At 37.7% G+C, this 20,588-nt stretch overlaps 1 protein-coding gene across 1 annotated transcript in view; it reads right to left on the bottom strand.

The window, feature by feature from the left end:
- The window catches only part of LOC113480043 (transmembrane 9 superfamily member 2-like), a 32,308-nt gene extending 12,145 nt beyond the window's left edge, over nt 1–20,163 (bottom strand). Inside the window, exons 1-11 of the mRNA XM_026848579.1 lie at nt 20,048–20,163; nt 18,664–18,757; nt 16,824–16,951; nt 16,471–16,600; nt 14,132–14,259; nt 11,309–11,420; nt 8,816–8,895; nt 7,767–7,875; nt 3,337–3,469; nt 1,677–1,796; nt 1,445–1,502 (exon numbers count right to left, since the gene is read on the bottom strand). Of these exons, the coding sequence (XP_026704380.1) occupies nt 1,445–1,502; nt 1,677–1,796; nt 3,337–3,469; nt 7,767–7,875; nt 8,816–8,895; nt 11,309–11,420; nt 14,132–14,259; nt 16,471–16,600; nt 16,824–16,951; nt 18,664–18,738 (1,073 nt within the window). The 5' untranslated portion in view covers nt 18,739–18,757; nt 20,048–20,163. The remainder of the gene's footprint in view (nt 1–1,444; nt 1,503–1,676; nt 1,797–3,336; nt 3,470–7,766; nt 7,876–8,815; nt 8,896–11,308; nt 11,421–14,131; nt 14,260–16,470; nt 16,601–16,823; nt 16,952–18,663; nt 18,758–20,047) is intronic.
- Nucleotides 20,164–20,588: the final 425 nt, after the last annotated feature.

Here is a 20,588-nt window from a genome sequence, read left to right as displayed (position 1 = left end):
TAAATAAGCACACCCAAGCAACCCTTGATGTAAGCATTTGTTGAACAAAAAATAAAAATCAAATCCATTTTAGAAGTCTTGCTAATTTTTATCATCTGCCCAAGCTCATAGCACAGATGCCACTTATCCCCTTCCAAAGTTAGGAAAAAATACTGCAAATATGAACTCGCATCAGTCTACTGAGACTATAATGGCCTTAGGCTGTTTATGATATTATGCAAATTTACTGAACTAGCATAGCATAATCAAGACATCTGTTCATATTCTACCATCCCCAATCATTTTACTTCCTCTGTGAAACTTAATTTATTTGGGAGCTTAAACGATCAGCACAATATTTCTTCCACCAATAAGTATTTTCTTCTCTCTCAAGATAATATCTAAATGACAGCAGGGAGACTGAAGTACATTTTGTTTAGAAATAAATTTCCTCATAGAAATACTACACTGAGTTGTTATCGAATGCATTACATTTCATTTGATGAAATTCTACTATACTCAAAACCAGACCATGCTTTATTCATTCTGGGCTTTTTTTTTGTGGGAGATATACCTTAAGAAATTATTTATAGCCTTTTCCTCAACTTTTGCCAAGGACATTTGTCAAAGGGTAGTTTCATGTACCCAAAGTTGCAACCAAGAAATACTTCCTTCACTGACCTATTTCTCACAGAAGGCCTTGAGAACTATGAGAAAACAAAAGGTAGGAGAGCCATCACCCTTCCCAAGCACAATAGTATTGGCCATAGTATGATACATGCTACAGTCGTATCTGAAACTGGACACTACCTACACTTATATAAAGAATCTCTGCATCATTCTCACCCAGAAGCATAGTAAACATCTAGTGTTTAGTATAGCAGTATATAGCTATTTACTTAAAAAAATAAACCTAAATTATGTACCCCGAGTCTTTTTCAGTAACATGGTTACAAGAAAACACTGATACTGTATCTAAGGTAATGGAGTTTCTGCCTAAAGGGCTGTCCCTATTTACAGAAGAGCACTACAGACACTCCAAAGCTACCACAAAATCACATACTTCCTAACAAAGTGACCATATCTATTAACAGTTACGACAGATTACCTGGAACATACCAAATGCTGTGGTACCAAGTTGGAATTACCTCCTCACCATGCCTAATGCTCTGGTGATTCTCCAAGGCTGTAACCTTGCAAGAGAGCCCTCCTACCCCCATAGCTGATTACAAAACAAGATGTTAAGCTGCTGTCTTCTAAAGCACTAGGCTCCAGCTTCTTAGAATTCACTTTTCTTTATATTCACAGATAGGCAATATGCAAGAGGAACAGCAACTTGGAAACCAACAAAGAAAATAATCATGATGTTTATCTGTGTGATTTACTTTTTTTCCCCCTGTCCTTCCCACCTCAGATTCAGTTATACTTAAGAATAAAGGAAAGAATGAGAGGAAACAATACTAACCCAGGGCAAAGCAGAGCTGTAAGCAAAACATTTGTCTTCCACTTCTCGCCTCTAAATGCTGAGGGAAAAAGTAAAAACAATTTCAAGTTCAGAACTTTTCCCAACTATTTTGCAGTACAGCAGCAAGAAGCAGATTTGTTGTCTGAGACACCAGGTCCAGTGTGCGGTTTATGTTAAGCTGAGCAATTCCAAATTTAGTCTGCTGTTTCATGTTAAACAAACACGTACTTACTCTTGTACATTCTAGCAGACACGTAACCAGCTGGAGTTCCCAGTAAGACCCACAATACAACTGCACAGGTCATCAAAGCACCGCGGTTGGCAGGAGACAGAAAACCAAGGCAAGCTAGGACTAAAGAGACAAAAGGATTTAGTAATTTATGGACACGTGCCAAAATTCCTCTGTAACGCTTATTACTATACAGGTTTATCCCTTTCACTACCAGATATTTAAATGAAGACTATGTGCATAACCTCTCCTATATCCCCATCACATGACCACACTAATGTCACTGTTCCGTTCATAATAAAGCATTATTTCCACCTCAGCTCTTAAATAGAAAATTTTTTGTAGCTAGAAGACTGAAAAATAAAATGCCATACAGAGATGATCAATGAACCTGAAGCAAATTCCAGCTTGAAAAAGTCTGCTTCCAAAATCCTAGTCCTCCTGTAAACATCCATGATCAATACTTATGCACACTAATTAACAGTTTAATATGTGGCATGAAGAGCATCTGAGAACAGTTAAGTCCGGAGAAGCCCAAAACTTCAACAGAGCTAAGGAGTTTTTTTGTTGGTAGGGGAAGTTATTGGGCTTTTTTTGGTTTTAGTTTGGTTTGGGCTTTGTTTTGCTTTTTTAAGATAGAAATAAGTATGAAGACAGAAGATCTCAGAGGTATGAAGTTACTTGCTTGAAATCCCACGAAAGACTCTCAGCCACCATGATGGACAACACTTTACTCAAGAATGAACTACCTTGAAAACAAACCTCTCTACTAAAAGGTGGCTGCCTGTGTCTGAACTAATTGTAGAGGCCAGCCCAGAAATATTCTCAGAAAAGGAGTCTGTCAGTGATTTCTAGTGGGAAGTTTTGTTCTAAACAGAAAAAGGATTCCCCCCACCCCCCATTTCTTTCTATACTAAACAGGTTTCACAGGAAACTATCACAGTTAGAGTTGTGTTCAACACCAAAAGACAAGCCCACCAAGAAAATTCTATTAATCTTATAGCATCATGTAATGAATAGGGGAAAAAAAGCAGCTCCTCTATGAAAGACCAAAAAATCTAGTTAAAACCTAGAGAGCAGAATTTGAAAAATTCTTTTGTAATAAATACCAGTATACTTCCTAATTCTACTGCGCAGTAATAAAAGGAATGGTCATATGTTGATAACATAATAAAACACCAACTTGTGACAGGTTACATCATCACACGTATATATGACTAGTAGGCTCTCATATTATCTCAATGCTGTCTCTGTATTATTCCATTGGCGTGCATTTGTGCTCTTAATTCTGCATGGCTGCAGGCTGTTTTGTCAAACATATTAGACAAAGTGTTCCAAGAACATTAAAGCTTTCATTACATGTCTTTGAACTTGCATTACAGGATCCTTGGATAATTTACACCGTGACAAATTGTTTTTGTTTTTTAAAAAGAAACTTGTAACAAGGACTCTTCATTTCTGCAATCATGAAGAATCTGAATTAGCCCACAGATACCACAATGTTTTGAACGACACCACTTAAAACAGTGTTACTGAATCCATCTTGATTATTGTTATGAAACAGCATTAATATTTTACTGAAGGAAAGACTTTATTTCCAAAAGAAGGCTTCTATCATTTGTTTCTTACACTACAAACACATCGCCTTAATAAAGTTACTTACATAAAGTAATAAATGTCATAATGAAAATTTGCGTTCCTTGGCCCAAAAAGACAGATAGTAACATTCCCTTCCTTGGAGGTCTAAACACATCCCCGTGAACCAGCTTCCATCCAAATTCCTCTTGGGCATCTTCCTGTATAAGATCAATAATGTCTTTGCTAAAGATACATAATGCAGTAGTGAATTAATACAAACAAGATGCAAAATACATATTTAAAGCTGGATCTAAACTGGAAGTTAATCAAAAGACAGACTAATTGCATGTGATTCATCACTCATTGATTTTACAACTCTCTAATGGTTCAGTGAAAGAAAAAGGCAGGATTTATCAAGAAAATAACTCTTAAAGCAAGAGGAAACAAAATGTAATTAGCCAAACCGTATAACATCATTCTAAATCTAAAACTAAACCAAAGCATTTCATTTAATTTAACTTGGATTATAACATTCCAATCTAGTTCAAGCATTTATCTTTTTGCGCTTGCATTACAAAACACTTGGTCTTAATGACAATACTGGGAAAGAATGAAGTGGTCCCAGTACTCCAGAAGAAAGTTTGCTCCCTAGAATCACTAGGGGCAAGTATTCTTTGTCCTACTGTCAGAAGTGAACGGATGGATGGCACAGGAAAGATGCTTAGTCCAGTGGCTCTAAGGAACCACTGCTGAAGAATAAGACTTCTCAATGATGTCACTCAAAACAAACACATCCCCTAACAAAAAAGCCCAAATGCACATGACCACAAATAACCAACCTCTCAAGAGACCACTCTCTCCCTCACAAAATGAAAACTACAGGTTTCATTCAACCTAAGAGTACTAAGTTTAGTTCAAGGGACTGCTTGCCACTAGAATTACAGCACACAAAAAAATAAGGTAGAAAGAATACAGACCAAACTGGCAAATACATAGAGCATCTTAACTTGCAACAGATTATGAATTTTATTTTTTTTTTTCCCCCTGGAAGATTATCTTTGCCTTCTCCATACTGACACCTCTGCTTGCGTTTGTTGGATAGAAATGACTCTCAGAAATGTGGTATACTAATACAAAAATTGAAAACTATTAAACACAAGATAGCTCTTTATAAAAATAAAAACCAACTATGCCTGCAAATAAAATGATACAAGGTATCTAGAATTCCAACACATCAGTAAAGAAAGGTTGGTTTGGTTAAAGAAGCATCAAGACCACACTTTCCTGTAAGTCTGACTTGAACTAATTGTGGTGATGATGAGAAAGTTGAGGTAAGATAGAAGAAAGACTTCTCCCAAGTAGTTTTGAGGAATGAAAGAATTTAAGAGATTAGCATCTGAAGAAAATCTTTATCTGTTTTCAAAATGGTGAACACTAAGCACAAATAAATGCTTAGTACTTTAGTTCCTGATATAAGAAGGAAAACATAAATTTGCACTGGTTGGTATTAGATTTCTTACTGACACCTAATCTGGCCAATGCACTCAAAAGACACCCTCTGGTTCAATTACAAACTTTAAACCACATAGCTACATGGTAAATATCTTGGTTTAAGAAAAGTAAAGAAAAATCAAGCTTGGCAGATTGAAACCCCTGAGTGATCTTGTATGGGCCTATAGGCCAGAGTGTGTGTGTCTAAACTGGATTTTTAATAAAACTCCTTAATTACAGGCCAATTAGCTATGAGTCAGCATTTTCCACACTTTTGTTTAAAGAATTCAGCAGTATTTTATATTGCTAACCTTTAATGTTCAAAGATGAGGATAAGAATTGTACAACCAATCCAAGAAGGAAGCTACATGTTATAGTTACAAAAAAATTTTTGAGAAATATCTAAAAAGATAGTTTTGGAGTTTGGCCAATATGCTAAAAATTACACTAAATTTAAAAAGTGCAGTATTCCTCATGTTATCCATTAATTCGGCTTAGTTCTCAAAATATTCTAACAAATATTTAAGTCTCCTACACTCAAGTAGTCACAATCAAAAAGGACAACAGTTACCTCTCACTGTTGAAAAGATATTGACTTGAATTCTCTTAAATTCAGTTCAGGAATCTATTTATAAACACTTCATTAATGTATGTCTCACTAAATCTACGTCACACTAAAAACCAGTTGGCATTAGCTGACTGTTAAATGTGCATACTAAGACAACCGTTACTGGCTTGCGCATCGATCTCTTTTCAAGTAGAGCCACCAGCATTCCCTAATCGTGAGATACTAATTTGCTTCACTGCAGCTTCCTCAGGTCCTCTTTTGCACAATTATTTCACACCTTTTTAAATCAGTTCCTTGAAATTTAACTGATCTTTAAGTCTCTCACAACTGGCAAGAAAATAAAAAAGTGCGAGTTTTTGAAAGTCACACCTATCCCTGCTGTTATCCATAAAAACTAATCAAGCTTCTATAAGCCTTGCTCTATCACATTAAGAACGACCAACTAATAAAGACAACACTGTATAAGATATTGAACATAATTTAATTGAGAGATCAAACAAGAGCTTCACAAAAACTATCAGTTAAAGGACGTGGAAAAAATCTTCCACTTTAATTACTGTCTGGATTTGCATTAACAAAAGACATTAAATATCAAAACCACAAAGAAGAATAAAAGTACTTTCAGATGTTTTAGTTCCAATATGAAACATTTTTGTGCATTTTAAAGAATTTCTTTATCCAGATACACAGCAGTAACAGTGAAAATTCAAACCTTTGTAGTATCTGACATTATTTCTCACCTTTGGCTTGCAGATACCACTTTTATCAATGAGAAAGAGTAATTTTTACTCAGCCTTTCACTCACAATCAGTTATATTCTCTTCCACCATGGTAGCAAGCCACTACAAGGACCTGCCCCTTTCCCTTTTTTAAGAAGTACATATTTCAAAAGAACTCACAATAGGTTCAGCTGGATGGCAATAAGCTTCAGTCATTGTATTAAGTCAGACAAACCAGCCTCACTTGGACACAGTGATCACCAGGAGAATTGTATTTAAACAACAACAAAAATCAATTTATATACACACCAAGTAGTTCTAACACGGTCAGAAATCAGAAGCTGTGTTGCACATGAACAGCAATATTATAATCTCCTAACTGGAGACAAAGTATGTGATTCCACCACACTTTCTAGCCACAGACAAAAGGTAGCATCAAATTGTATTAGTCTATGTAAATCAGAATCTCTTCCATGACATTTAGCAAGACAGTCACTGAATCTCACACTAATTTCTCTCCATTATTAGCTGTTGATTTAATTTTTGACCATTTCTGCAATAGTTACCTGATACAGGTTGGGTTTGTGGACGCTGCTTTAGGAAGGTGTATAGCATCATACGTCTCATGAAATTTAGACCACAAACTTTCCAAACATCACAAGTCACACACTAGCACGCTTGCTTTCTGGACACTACAAACTACTATAAAGAAATACCATGTTGAAATTGGGAAAATTACAGCAGCTGAACTTCCTAATGCAGCTTTGTTACAAATGGGGACAATACCTCACTGCAGTAGTTTAAACCCTAATCTCTTGAAGAGGAGGAAAACAGTTATCAATAAAAATAACTGTTCTCTTCACATGTTTGGTTGTTCAGACTATAAAACACATATTTAGGTAGAAGATATGCTAATGTGGGTAGCAAAGTCTTTGCTTCTGTGCTACAAACGTCTCTACAACAGATACAAGTGCAGGTCCTGTGCTAAGGCCACATAATGTGACTCAAAACAGGGCTGCCTTGACACAGAATCTTTCACATAATCCCAGGTTGCTGGAGTCACAGAATCACTCACAACAGCTGATGCTGGAAGGGACCTGTGGAGGTCATCTTGTTCAACCTCCCTGCTCAAGCAGGGCCACCTAAAGCAGGTTACCCAGAACCATGTCCAGATGGCTTCTGAGTATCTTTAAGGATGAAGATTTCATAAATAACACACTGACTGCTTAGGTCAGTGTCATACCACCAGAATGACTCCATAATGCAACCACAGGACTCAAGAGCAATGGCCACATCTTGATAGTGAACCAACATCAGAACACTTTTCAATGTCTGCACTATGTCTTGTGGCTGTTGGTATACTGTAGGAGTACTTATTAAAAAAAAAAAAAAAAGATGCTTTCCTTGGAATAAAGCAATTTACATTTCAAATATGAGTTTCTTCACTATCAAAATGTTTCTGTGATTCATTCCACATACTTCTAAAACCTGGTTTGTCCTTACATATTGCAAGTTCACTAAATGACACTAGAAAAGCAAAACTCTCACATCTGCCCATGTATTGCTGCTGTTAGAAAAGATGAAACAGCAGTCAAGCTATTTTTAACTCCCAGATATATTAGCACATATCAAATTCTTGGTAGTTATATATCTCTTTAGACTGTATTCAAAACTAATCAATAGAAACCACTATCACCAGAAAAATGTCCTCATGTAAAAGCTGTAAATCTTACTCACAGAAGAGTCAATCTGGTTGTATCTTGCAATGTCTTTATGAAGAGTCCTCAGAATGATCATAGCCACCATGCCAGATAAGAAGAGAACAATTACGAGGGAATTCATTATACTGTAGATAAAGAAAAAGTCAAACTTTCAATCCACTTACTCAGGTTTCAGGACATGCACTCCAATTCATACCACATGTACAGCTCAAATCTGAGGAACAGCCTTAGATATTTCAACTTTAAGTCATTCAGACCTTTTAGTATGTTCCCACCCAGAGAAGATAAATTGTTTTAAATTGTGTACCCTTGTGATTTCTTAGGAGACAGAAGTGAGGATAGTATTTTATGATATATGCTTAATTCTCAAGACAGTTACATATTGCTTTTATTTTCCTCCTCATATAGCTCAGAAGTTATTTCCCTAGTGAAACACCTACAGCTCTTAAAGCAGACTTTGTCAAGATTTTATATCTATCAACCACTGAAACCTGCATCATGCCATTTAATATTTTGTAGAGACACAGTTAATCAGATAAGCCTTTTCAAACACTTTATACTGTAAAACACTAACATTTCAACATAAATTATATACCTCGCGTCATTTGCGTAGTAGAGGGAAATAAGTAAGAGCTTTCCATATACATCTTTTACTCGTTAAAAAAAGCCCTTCTTTTTACTGTAAGCAGCTGCTGAGTACAAAACACACAGTACACATATGTACTTCTTATTTGGCGTTACAGAAAGCCAGACAGTAAGAACACTGCAGAGCAGCAATGTCTCAAAAGTTCTATAGAAGGGAGATGATAAAGTAAAACGATGGAAGCTGCTTTCCTTTTGGACACTGATGGTGCATTCCTTTGCTGAAATGCAATACTACAGTTGCTCCCAAGAGATGGAAGACTGATAAAAGTTACTTCACATATAAAACCAAGAAAGTTTTCTTGCCTGAAAACTAACAGACTTTGTTCTGCCACAGCAGAAGTTATATATCCCTAGAAGCACAAATAAGAAATCTTTGTGCTCCCCTGAAAGGTTATTCACTGACAAAACACAATTTCTTACCTGAACCACTGGATGTTTGTATGTGGCATGGATTCCAAAATGTAGTCCCATCTGGAAGCCCACTTAATATTATTCTTTTCCTATGAAGAAATTAAATACCAATTAACAGAAACAAGTACAAGATTGTTGAAGTCTCTGAGAAGGAATAAGCACATCAAACCTCTTCCACAAACCCTCCATTCAGCACTAATATCTAAACCTTGAGCCTCTCAGAGTATCTTGTTTACTGAAATCTCCTATCTACATCATCTACCTTCAAATGAGGCTTCACCAAGCCTCATCTTTCCATGATTCGGTATATAGCTGCTGGCAGCTCCCAAATGCATGCTGAAAAACAACCATGCCATTACTATGACATACTCACAGCACAGCACACTGATCTTGAAACTTCAACTGTCTTTAACATACTCTACCAATATGTTTCTAGTTTCCCCTGGAATTTTTCTGTCTTGTAATTTTTTATGTATTTAGCAGAGGCTTCCTCACTCTCTGCCACAATGCTGTCTGATACAGGCTATTTTCCACTCTTGATTCCTGACAGACAACTTTCATTTCCGGATATCCCCATGAAGGATTTAAGAAGAAATCATTCAGCAACTTTCATCTTTGAAAGACACTTTTATTCTCCTTTGTCTCCTACTCTAACCCATGTATTGCTGCGAGAGCTGTACAAGTGATGATTCTTTCTGACACCCAAGCCCTGTCCTCCACAGCTTGTCTCATGGAATGTACACCTGCCGTCCTGCTACCAAATTCTATCTTCTGACTGGCATGAAATTTTGCTGAACTTCTCCATTTATTCACCAGCTAGTAAGTCTGTAGTTAATTTGCAAAATTTAGACTATGTCTCCAGCCTAGAATTTTTACGTTCTGTTTCTCGCTCTGGATCAAGGACATGTAATAGTGAAGAACTGCACCAACACAACAAGGTGGCTGAAGTTGCCAAAAGTTATTCTTTATCAGCCCACTCAGTAGTTGATCAGTAATTCACAGCCAGTTGGGTCAGTTTCAGAAGTGCTGGTCTAAAGTTTGTTACTGGAGTAACAAACTGCTCACATGCTTACATTTTTGTACATTTGTGTACTAAACATTAGCTACAGGATGTATATCCTTTTCACATACATAGAACTGAATACCTTGCCCATTTCAATTAATTAAAGTAGATACCATTGCTCCCTTGGGAGAAGTCAGCTGCCATGCTAGAAAGGACCTTAACACAGCTATGCATTTTATATTCAGGCTTACTGAAACGAATGTTCCTCTATTTAAAAATACTTTTGACTGAAAAATATTTGCCTTTTAAGTTATTTTGAAACTACTAATAAAAAGTGAAATGCATCAGGTACTATTTAAATCAAGGCTAACAGATAATGGAGAAAACAAGCAGTTTTGCAGGGCCGGGCGATTGAGACATGCCGAGTGCCATCTGCTGGAAGCACCTAAACCCAGAGCAGCTGAGGCTCGCCTGCTCCACACCCGACAAGAGGGGAGTAGGTAACCCAAATGCCTATCACATAGCGTGAATAACCAGACAAAGCTCATACTGCAATTCTAAACTGCAATTTATCATCAAGATTTAAACATAAATGTTAATAGACAGGAGGCTCATTCATGTAGCAAAATTAGAGAGTCTAAGGAGGATTGCGTGTCTCCAGGGAAAAGTAACAGGATATAGAGCCTTGCACCTCAAGGTCAGTGGTTCAAATCAAATTCAATTTGGTGGAATGAAAGCTGTTATCATATGACGGCTGCTTGACTGCCCATACAAAATAAGCTGGTGGTCTCAAGCCAAATCCTGTAAGATTGGTGTCTTACATCAGGAAACAACCATGCTTTCGGGACAGACTGGAACCAAGGTTAGAAGTAGCTTGAATCAAATTGTTCTCACCCCCACAGGAGGCTCACTTTCCATGCTTGGGTAAAGACTCAGTTGCAAGAAAGCCTAATTTCCTCCTGTCTAAGTCATAACAGGCTGAATAAAGCATTAGAGTATTAGTAAACATGAGAGTATTAACTCTAAAACTAAATGGTCACCTATGCAAAAAAAAAGCAGTTATTGAATAAAAGCAATACAAAATGAGACAAAACCTACAATTTCACAAAGAAAAGGTGAGGTTTACAATAAGCTAAAAATCAACATTTAACAGAAAAGTGTCTCCCACATACAATATAAACATTTCTTCAACATGACACTCTCAGTACCCTGAAAACAGAGCACACTCCAGGAAGACAACTCTTACAGATTCTCAATCTACTACCTTTCTATTAGTAATAAAACAAGGAAAGAAAAAAGTCTTTATTAGCATTCCAAGCGTCACTTAAACTACAGTAACAGAAAAGTAGCAGGTTTTGGGAAAACTGTTTCACAAGATCACAATATCTTATGGTATTTACACTGCCTTAATCCAGTTATGGCTATTAGCAAATTATCCAGTTGTTTTAATTTCATTCTTTAGGGAAATTACATACTCATGTAACAGATTCAATACTTACTTCAAATGTCACAGAGTAAGTGTAGATCAAATTCAGTTTATTGGTGAATTCTCCAGGAATCTCCATGGGTGGACCTTCACAACTTAAGTTGTTCTCATCTGTATGTTTGTAGCTAAGGGGAAGAAAAAAAAGTTAAATAAAAGTGCATATGCTCTATAGGATGAATTTTCACAAATTCTTTTGTAAGGTAATTAAACAAATTTTTATTTAAAAAAACAAAACAAAAACAAAACCAAGGAGAGCTGTGTATATCATTTTGTACCAGCTATTCAACTTCTTTAAGAACTTCCTTTTCTGTTCTTCTACCAAAGGCAGAATAACTTAAAATATATTTTATTAATACTTATGTCTGTAGCTAGAGATAATATGAGAAAAATAAAATCATGTTTTTAATTAGGTATCATTATTCGGAATTTCTGTAAGAGCCTTAAAGGCACACCAGAACTATTAGTTCACAGGAGCACTTGCGGTGAGAGCTAAAAACCCCACAGAAAGACCCCTAGGGATTTGGGTCTTGGATCACTATCCTACATTCAGTTAGTATCTGTTCACACTTCAGGCATTTGAGAACGTTATAGGTAAAGCTGTTTGCTAAGCATGTGGGAGATGAGAACTGCAGACCTCTAAAGGTTATGGAATGTCGTTTCACCTACCCACTTTTCTGCCGTGATCAGAATGAAGTCCTAGTCCTAAACTAAAACAGTGCTTGGTTAACCAGGCTGTGAAGTCTGAAGATCTTTACCTGCTAAGATGGTAATTTTAACACAAAATACCCCTCTTCTGCCATCATATCTCCCTTCTACATTTGAACAAGACTGCATTATTGGTGAGGGACTTAACCTCAGTGTGTGTTTGTCAGTCAGAAAAACAGAGAATTTCTTAGCAATCTCCCACAGGTTCTTCACCTGCCCCCAAGTTTTTCGTTTTTATGGGGTGGGGTTTTGTTGTTGGTGGTGGTTTGTTTGTTTGTTTTTTTACACTGGGGCAAAAAAAAATCCCCTTCTACTCTACTCTCGTGAGACCTCCCCTGCAGTGCTGTGTCCAGCTCTGGGGCCTCCAACATTAGAAGGACGTGGACCTGCTCAAGAGGGTCTGGAGGAGGCCACGAAGATGATCAGGGGATGGAACACCTCCCTGTGAGGACAGGCTGAGAGAGTTGGGGTTGTTCAGCATGGAGAGAAGGCTCTGGGAAGACCTTACAGCAGCCTGACAGTACTTAAATGGGGCTACAGGAAAGATGGGGAGTAGAGTTGGAACTAGACGAATCTTTAAGATCCCTTCCAACCCAAACCATCCAATGATGATGATGATGATTCTATTATGAAATGCCTGTGGGAACCTTTCCATTCCTATACAAGTCATCTAATTTCACCTCTCATCAGACGTGTACTCTGAAAAATACAGAACTCAGAACATTCTACATTCTAAAATTCAAATATGCATACCCTTCTCTGCCGTACCTTAGAATTGCTGCAACTACAGAAGCACAAAGTCAAAGAAACCTTAAGGTCTGCTTGAATTCACTCTTGTGAACCTCCTCTAACACTGGAAAATAGCTTCCCTCTCATACCGTCTTGGGGAACTTGTATTTTCACCATTTAAATAAACAATTCTACCCTCCATACATTATTATATGTCAACAACTAAGTCAAGCCACAAGATAATAAAAACTTTCATGAAAGGCCTAGGGTGCTCCAACCACAAATCAGTAGAGCTTCAAGGCTGAAGCAAAACAACAAACAACAACACTCAGAGAGTGACAAAATTAAGGTTATGTGCAACCTACCTGTGCCCCCTTGTGGTCTGTGCTACTAGTGAAAAGACAAATTCTCATTTCACAGCCATTCAGGATGCAACTTATAAATGGAGAAGGTTGGTAAAAAACTTCTTGTTACCATCTCAGAGCACATGTAAATGGAAGGAATAAACTTGCATAGCAAGTATAATTCCCTAACAACACACTATACCATTGCAACAGAAAAAACAAGTACATGCGAGTCATGCTGCACAATACATGTCTATGACTTGAGAAAACGTGGTACTGTAATTTAAGAATGTACTTAATCTCTGTAGAAAAGACAGAAGAGCTTAGCTAAAAAAACAAGCAACCTACTGTGAAATCTTGTAAATGGGACTGCAGTTTTCAAATATAGGTAAATACACATTGCGCATGAACAGACTGACAAGCGTCCAAAGTAATCAGTCTGTTTCTGACCTCTGAATTGTTGTATCTCCTCTCTGGTCAACACAGAAACTAAGAAGCTACTGTTTAAGAAAATAAGTTAGTCTTCTTAGGAAATCAGTCATCATCTGTTGTTCTGAATACTAGTATTAACTTGATATTTACTTATACCTCCATATCCAAACTAACACAGAAGAAAGTACACCTGCACAGATACCGTATATTCATACAAAATATATTTGTGAGGCAATGCAGCACTAATAAGAGAGAAGACATGGGAAACTGTCACACAAAGGATGTTTCTCAGAATATCTGAAAACATGTCTTTCAAAACGAAGTAATGCACACCCAGCTGCAAATCAGTAAAAACATGAGAAAGTTTCTACTGTTTGTGTCAGGTTCTGTAAGTCTGCACAAGCAGTTTATCCATCAGGAGGGACTTTGGGGAACAAAGCAAAGTTAAATGACATTTAGAGTCATGGAACTGCTCTTTGTTCCAGCCATGAACCAGTATACTGAAAGCTTTACCAGAAGTCAGAATAAGCAGTTCCTCAGAACTTACTAACACCAAGTATCATTTCTAAGTTTGCAACTATTGTTAGAGGTTACTACAGTAGTACTTGCTGTTTAATGCAAATTACCTTTGCGGTTTCAGCCTTGCCATCACCAGTCTTGCACCAGGCCAGTTTTCATCCTTTCCACTATGGTACATGATTGTTATGTCAACGTGGTTGAAGAGGTAGAAAGTGTTCTTCTTGTTAAACTCTGACTACAAGATATCATCAAGAGATTGAGAAATTTCTCCAACAGGAGAGGGCGCAAGTAGTCAAGAACTTTAAAATGAGACAACTGTCCAATGAAGGAGCAAGGGAAAAGGGAAATACTTTAACGTTCACATTTTTTTAATATACCTTTACAAAATATTTATTTTCTTCTCTATATTCTATTAATACAAACCAACTACACTATCACATCTGTGTTACTAGTAAAATTTAAATGTTATTTGACACCATTTTTGTATTTAGTACAAAAGGCTGCCAAAACAGGTTCAAAGATGTAGTTATTCAAAGTACAAGTAATTCAGATTCACCATTTCTTCCCCCACCACAGCTGTCTTGGTAGACGCTCCAGCTACCACAGCTTACAAACCAGGTTCTGCTTCAAAAAACTACCTTTCACCTTCAGTAGTTATTCTGCTTTGTCATCATTATCCTTTCAGAATTTGAAATTATGAGGAATTATATAGAGCTCAGATGATATGAGAGTCAATGAAGTTGACCTAGATTTTCTTTTCTCCTCAACACTGTCATTGTTTAAAAAAACTTTAATTTGAATTAGTGGACCAGGGTGACAGACTGCTAGTTGAGTTTTTCCAAGTAGAAAAAAAAAAAAGAAACCCTGTTTATTTTTTGTATATATTAGAAAATTGCCATACAGCTTCCATCTCTTGCTCGCTCCCAGCCAAATATGAAGGTGTCTTGCATTAAATTTATCTCTTCTTTCACTATGATCAAGATTCCCATTGGGAGAAGACCAGAATCATACCGGTGTCATACTATGAACCCATCTTTAGCTACCTGTTTCCTCCATTTCCAAAGCAGCAGTTAAAGTGACAATATAGCTCACCCACTGCATAAATTCAAGAATAACCTGCAGTTATCCATGACAACAACCCCTTTCCTGCACTCTTTAGAAATGAGGTAATTATGTCTGCTGGAATAGACATTTGGCTATACTTCTAAAAGAGGATGACATTCTTCAGCTCAGCCCAGAGATTACAGTCATATTCACAGTGCTACACCCTTATTTGCCCACGTAACAACCATCCCTCCAGCGCTACACTATGCAACATTCTCATCACGATTAGCATTCACAGACTAAAACTGATGCAGGGTATGACAGCTATGCTGTCACAGCTAGCACACACGATCTGCACAGCACTTCATGGGTACACAGTACAGGCTCCCTAAACACTCACTACAAAATTCAATCATCGATGCCTATGTATGAAAGCCTCCTCGTAAAAACAACAACTTTTCATCCAAGTTACTTACTTTGCAACAACCATTTTCTGTGTACCAGATAGCTTCCAACACAACATCAACTTTATTACTTTGTATGTGAGGTGTAACACCTAACTGGGACAGGTTATTCAATTCACAGAGCATTTTGAATAGTCTAGGGAGCCTGAGGAGTAACTGAGTTGGAAGGTGACTGTAGACAGAGTAAAGTGAACGTGCACAGTAAGTGCATCGTTTCCAAGAAGCATCAGACCTGCTGAATACAAATAAACTGACTGCACTGCATACAAGCAGTATGTCATATGGTAGAGGCACAGCAGACAGCACTCTCACTGAGAGGAGTGTGGTCCCTCACCCCAGGAGAGATAAAACTGTGTCACTATTATCTGTAACTCTACTAGTTCACCATGAAACTCCCAGGATGACTGACACATTTCAAACTGTTGTCAATATAATTCTTTCCCTGTCACAGCTGTGTTTGTTATCTTCCAGCCATCTGGGAAAACCCTGACACATTTAACTTGTAAACTGTGATAGACATAACTTTTGCAACTAGAACACAGTGCTCATTTCTAGGTCTTCACTAGAAAGCTGATATCTGATTGATAGAAAAAGGTCTTGCACACAAACACAACACGGATGATAAGTGATAGGTACAAGGATGGATACACCTTAAGTTTCAGAGCAAAAACTCAATTTTCTAAAGCTTTTAGACACCAATACTGTTGTTTTATAGCTTTAGCTATATTGGTCAAGAGACCTATATGAACTTTTTTTGGACAATTGTATCAGTGAGAGTCTCCATACAGAAGCAGCATTCTGCTTTGTCAATGCCCACATTCTGAACATTAAATATGTTTACAAGGGTATCTGTTCTTTCTCAAGAAAAGAAAGCTTAAAAATAAAACTGTAAATGAAATTACATCTGTTACATTAACAAAAAAAGTTCCACCACTTACATTTATAACACAAGCATCTTTAACTCTACCATCTGGAGTAACAAAACACCCTATTGGAAATCCTGGATTACAGTATTTTTGTCCATCTTCCACATCATAGCACCACGTCACAGGCATGTTATCGATTATCCTAGACAGAAATCAAAGAACATGTCCTCAGAAAGCGATGCACCTTATTTTATATTGACATTTACATTCATGTAATGCACATAGTTTTCAGTAGCACTCACAAGATACACAGTAGAGGACAACTATCACATAGAAGGAAAAAAGGAACTATTTAGAACATAGATAACGATGTTTAAAAAGCAGGAAAAAACCCACCCCAACCTCAAGCACATATCTCAGCTTACCAGTGATGCTGATAATTCAACTGCATTCCTTTCTTCAAAAAGGACAGTTTGGTTTTATCAGCACTATTTCCTGGGTCATACGATCTTGTACAAACCTTCTTGCATGTTTCTTGCTTTTTAAAAGTGAACTGTTAAAAAAAAAAAATCACATAGAAAGAGTCATTTCAGTTTTGCTTCCAAAAAAATCTAATTTTAGAGTCTCTTTTTTTTCCAGGTACAGGTGACATTTTTGAGATGCTTCGCTTTCTTGCTATAAAAGTTTCTAAAACCAGAATTTCCTGTACAACAGCTTTAACCTAAATGTCAAGATTTATGTATTAACAGCACCAACAATCCCTTTCACATTGCTAAAAATCTCTTCAGTAGCCCAGATAAGCTACCTCTAGATAAACCCTGAGGACCGAAATCTGAAAATCAGTAAAAAGGGTATTGCTTTTCTCTTTTACTAGTTTGTTTTATTTTGGTAATTTCATCATCTGCTAAAACAGATTCTTAATTACACCCTTTCTGCATGTTTCATGTTAATTTTAGCTGTGTTTCCCCATGAGGACTAAGTTATTAGATAAAGCTGCCAAAAATGCAACAAGTTGCACAGCATCTAAGCTTCAAGTGTAGGTACCTCCTAAAACAAATATGCTCACATTTGTATATCAAACTTCTATTCTGACCCAGTTAGGATTTACCTGTTAGTGAGCTAACACACTTAAAACATAACTGAAAATTCTAACTTTATCAAGGCCTAAGTACTAACGAATCACAGCATTTTCTAATTACTGAAGCATGCAGCCATTTCAAACAAGTAATTGTTATAATACTTAAATCTGTTCCGTGGGTATCCAGCCCAAATGACCCATTATACCACGTATTTAAATGCTTCTTGTGGCCAAAAGTCAGAAGGTTTAAAATTACACTAGTTCAGAATCAAAAGAGACTTCTAGAAGCGGTTTACACAAGGGAAGAGGCATCACCTCCTTAACAGTACTATGAAAAGATGTGGCTAGGTCCCTAATGACTGAGCAGCAGCAGACTCAAACTCTGCTGCCTCTTTTGCTCACAGGGATTTGGATTATCTATTATAGCAACATTCACACACAAAGTCCAGTTTTCAGTTTCACCAGCAATCCCAGTCTGGAAACTGCACTTGAACAGTACACAGCTTTCAAGCATTAAGAGCCAGTGTTTGACTGTATCTTGACTGCTAATAATTTTCCCAAGTTGATTATACACCTTTTTGGACATGCTACATTTGGTCATTGCTAACACAGGGCAGGAGACAGAAAAATATTACATACTTATTCTACAAAATACCTCCATATATTTATTTTATGGAAGGTTTCAGGCGACATGCATCAACAATGAAAAATTTGGTTTTAGACAACAGATGTTAAGTTTGTACACGCAAGGAAAAGCTGGAAGTGAGCCCCAAATGGATTTGCCCTTCCCACTGTGGAAGTTGCCCAATACTACAACCAAGTATATGAAACAGTTCCTGAACCACCAGTTCCAATATTACATTAAAAAAACTAGTAATTTCAGATCACCTAACACACTATACACCCAGCTGTGAGAGAACTGCTTAAGATACCGTTTCTGGACTTGTCTACAACAGAGAAATTGGAAAGAAAATTTATGACTGGCTCAGCTGTATAATTAGCCACCCTAAGATGCCTTTGGGGTGGGAGGAGTTTTGGTTTTACTGCATACACACTATAAAGCTTGCATTTCAAAAAAATAAAAATAATCACACAATTATCAAATCTTCAGCTACACCTGTGTATTACAGCCATCAGAACAACAGCTATGAAATTTAAACAGGTTTAACTTCAAGGGATAAAATAACCTTATATGGAGATGATGCTATTCTCTCCCCAAACAGCACTTGTCCAAGATTTTCTGATGGTCTTTTCTCCTCCATATCTTGACAGAAGTCAAAACTGGAAGAAAGTGGAAAATATTACCTTTAATTTTTAACTGATATAGAACTGTAAGTTATTAAAACTGTCATATTAAGGACATATTTCTTTTGGTGGGTCAGTCACTGTTAGTAAAAATTTGATGGCCTTTGCAAAAACATCTGGCATGCATTATATAGAAATATTTCCACTTTTATATCAATTTCAACCAATATATGGCAAATCTGAAATATCTTTAACAAAATGCACGATGCTTAGTCCCAGACCACTTTTCTAATAGCAATTTAAAGAAACAATACAATGTTTCATGTTAAGAAAAAAGAGACTATGCTATGGACTGCCCATTTTTCTTGAAAAAAAAAGTTTCAGAAAAACAACTAAAACCCTTTCTTAAAGCAGTCTTTACAAATAGTATTTAACATGAAACATGTTCCAAAGAAGGGAAGTGCTTTTAATATTAATGTGCCACACCACCAAATGCCATTCACCAATTCTTTTCAACTACATACAGGCTGAAACAGCTGAATATGGGAGAACGTAACCATTCTGGATCTGTGTTACTCGAACATGGGTAGCAGTAGGTTATGGGAAAAAAAAAAAAATCTTCAAAGAATAAGTACTTTTCCTCAATAAGTGGTCCTAAATCCAATGGTTTCCATAAAGTTTAATGCAAATAGAGACACCATGGGCTTTTCAAGCTAGTCTCTAGCCTTGCTGCTACTGTTCTACTGCACAGAATAAGACCTAAAACACCTGCAAGTTTCTCTTTTCTGTATGCCCAGCAGAAAGGCTGCAAACCGTACTATGTATCACTGCTTTGTAGGCCTATAAATATCTGCAAAAGCAGGTAATAATTTTCACAGACTAGAATCAACGTTAAAAAATGAGAATCAGATACAGAGTTTTGGTGGGAAAAGGAAAAATACCAATGACTCTTCTTCCAATTTCTTTTAGTTGCCAGGAACATGGAAGCTCCTGTCTTCCTAGACTTGGCTAACAGGAAGAACTTTCAAATGTATCAGTCAATGCTAAATCTAGTACTCAGTTAAAAAAAAATGCACCCCTTTGAAACCCAGCAACCTTGTCTTTAATCATAACAGAGGGCGGTCAGGAGGCACAGGTGTGACCTTCATCGCTTCCACCCTCTCCTATTTCATTCCTGCTGCTGAGCACTGGATTTATTCTTCCATCCCTACATTCCAAATACCGCTTACAAGAAACACACATACTGTATCAGGAGTTGCATCGCTGCACTGAGAACAGAAAACAGGCTTTCCAAATGCTTCTGGAAGCCTGTTGCGATGTACTTACGCATCATACTCATACGGCAGAACCGATTCTACCGAGTCCAGTCTGTTCACGAAGAGCTCGATTAGCGACTGAAACAGGGAAGGGCAAGAGGAGAAAAAGTATGAAAATAGAGACTTGCAAAAACTGATGTGCGACCAACACGAACCGCATCGCTAGCTGGCAAGAGCTGTTACAAGTTTCGGAGCTCACTATCCCACGGCGGAGTTACCACAGACTTCTGACAGGCCCCGACCGCCGCGGCGGACCGGGCCAGGCCAGAGCCGCCCTCCCCGGCAGCGCCGCCGCCACAGGAGGCTGCACCAAGGAACCAAGCACCGCCGAAGGACCCTCCCGGCCGGCCGGGAAGTCCAGCGAGAAAAGGAGGGGGTTCACCGTAAAACAACCACCGGGTGCACCGAGGGAAAGGGCGCGCGGGGCGGTTACCTTCCCGGAGCAAGGGTTGTCGCCTGAGGGAGAGCGGCCGGAGCCCGCACGCAGCGGGGCGGGGAGTACCCAGCGCTCCCCCCGGCGCCGCTGAAACCCTTCCCCGCTCGGGGCTCCC

The sequence above is a fragment of the Athene cunicularia genome (genome assembly GCF_003259725.1).
Source record: "Athene cunicularia isolate RWA chromosome 4 unlocalized genomic scaffold, athCun1 chr4_part3, whole genome shotgun sequence".
Lineage (NCBI taxonomy): Eukaryota > Metazoa > Chordata > Aves > Strigiformes > Strigidae > Athene > Athene cunicularia.
Note: the sequence above shows the minus strand (reverse complement) of the source record. Positions and strands in the feature narration are given on the sequence as shown.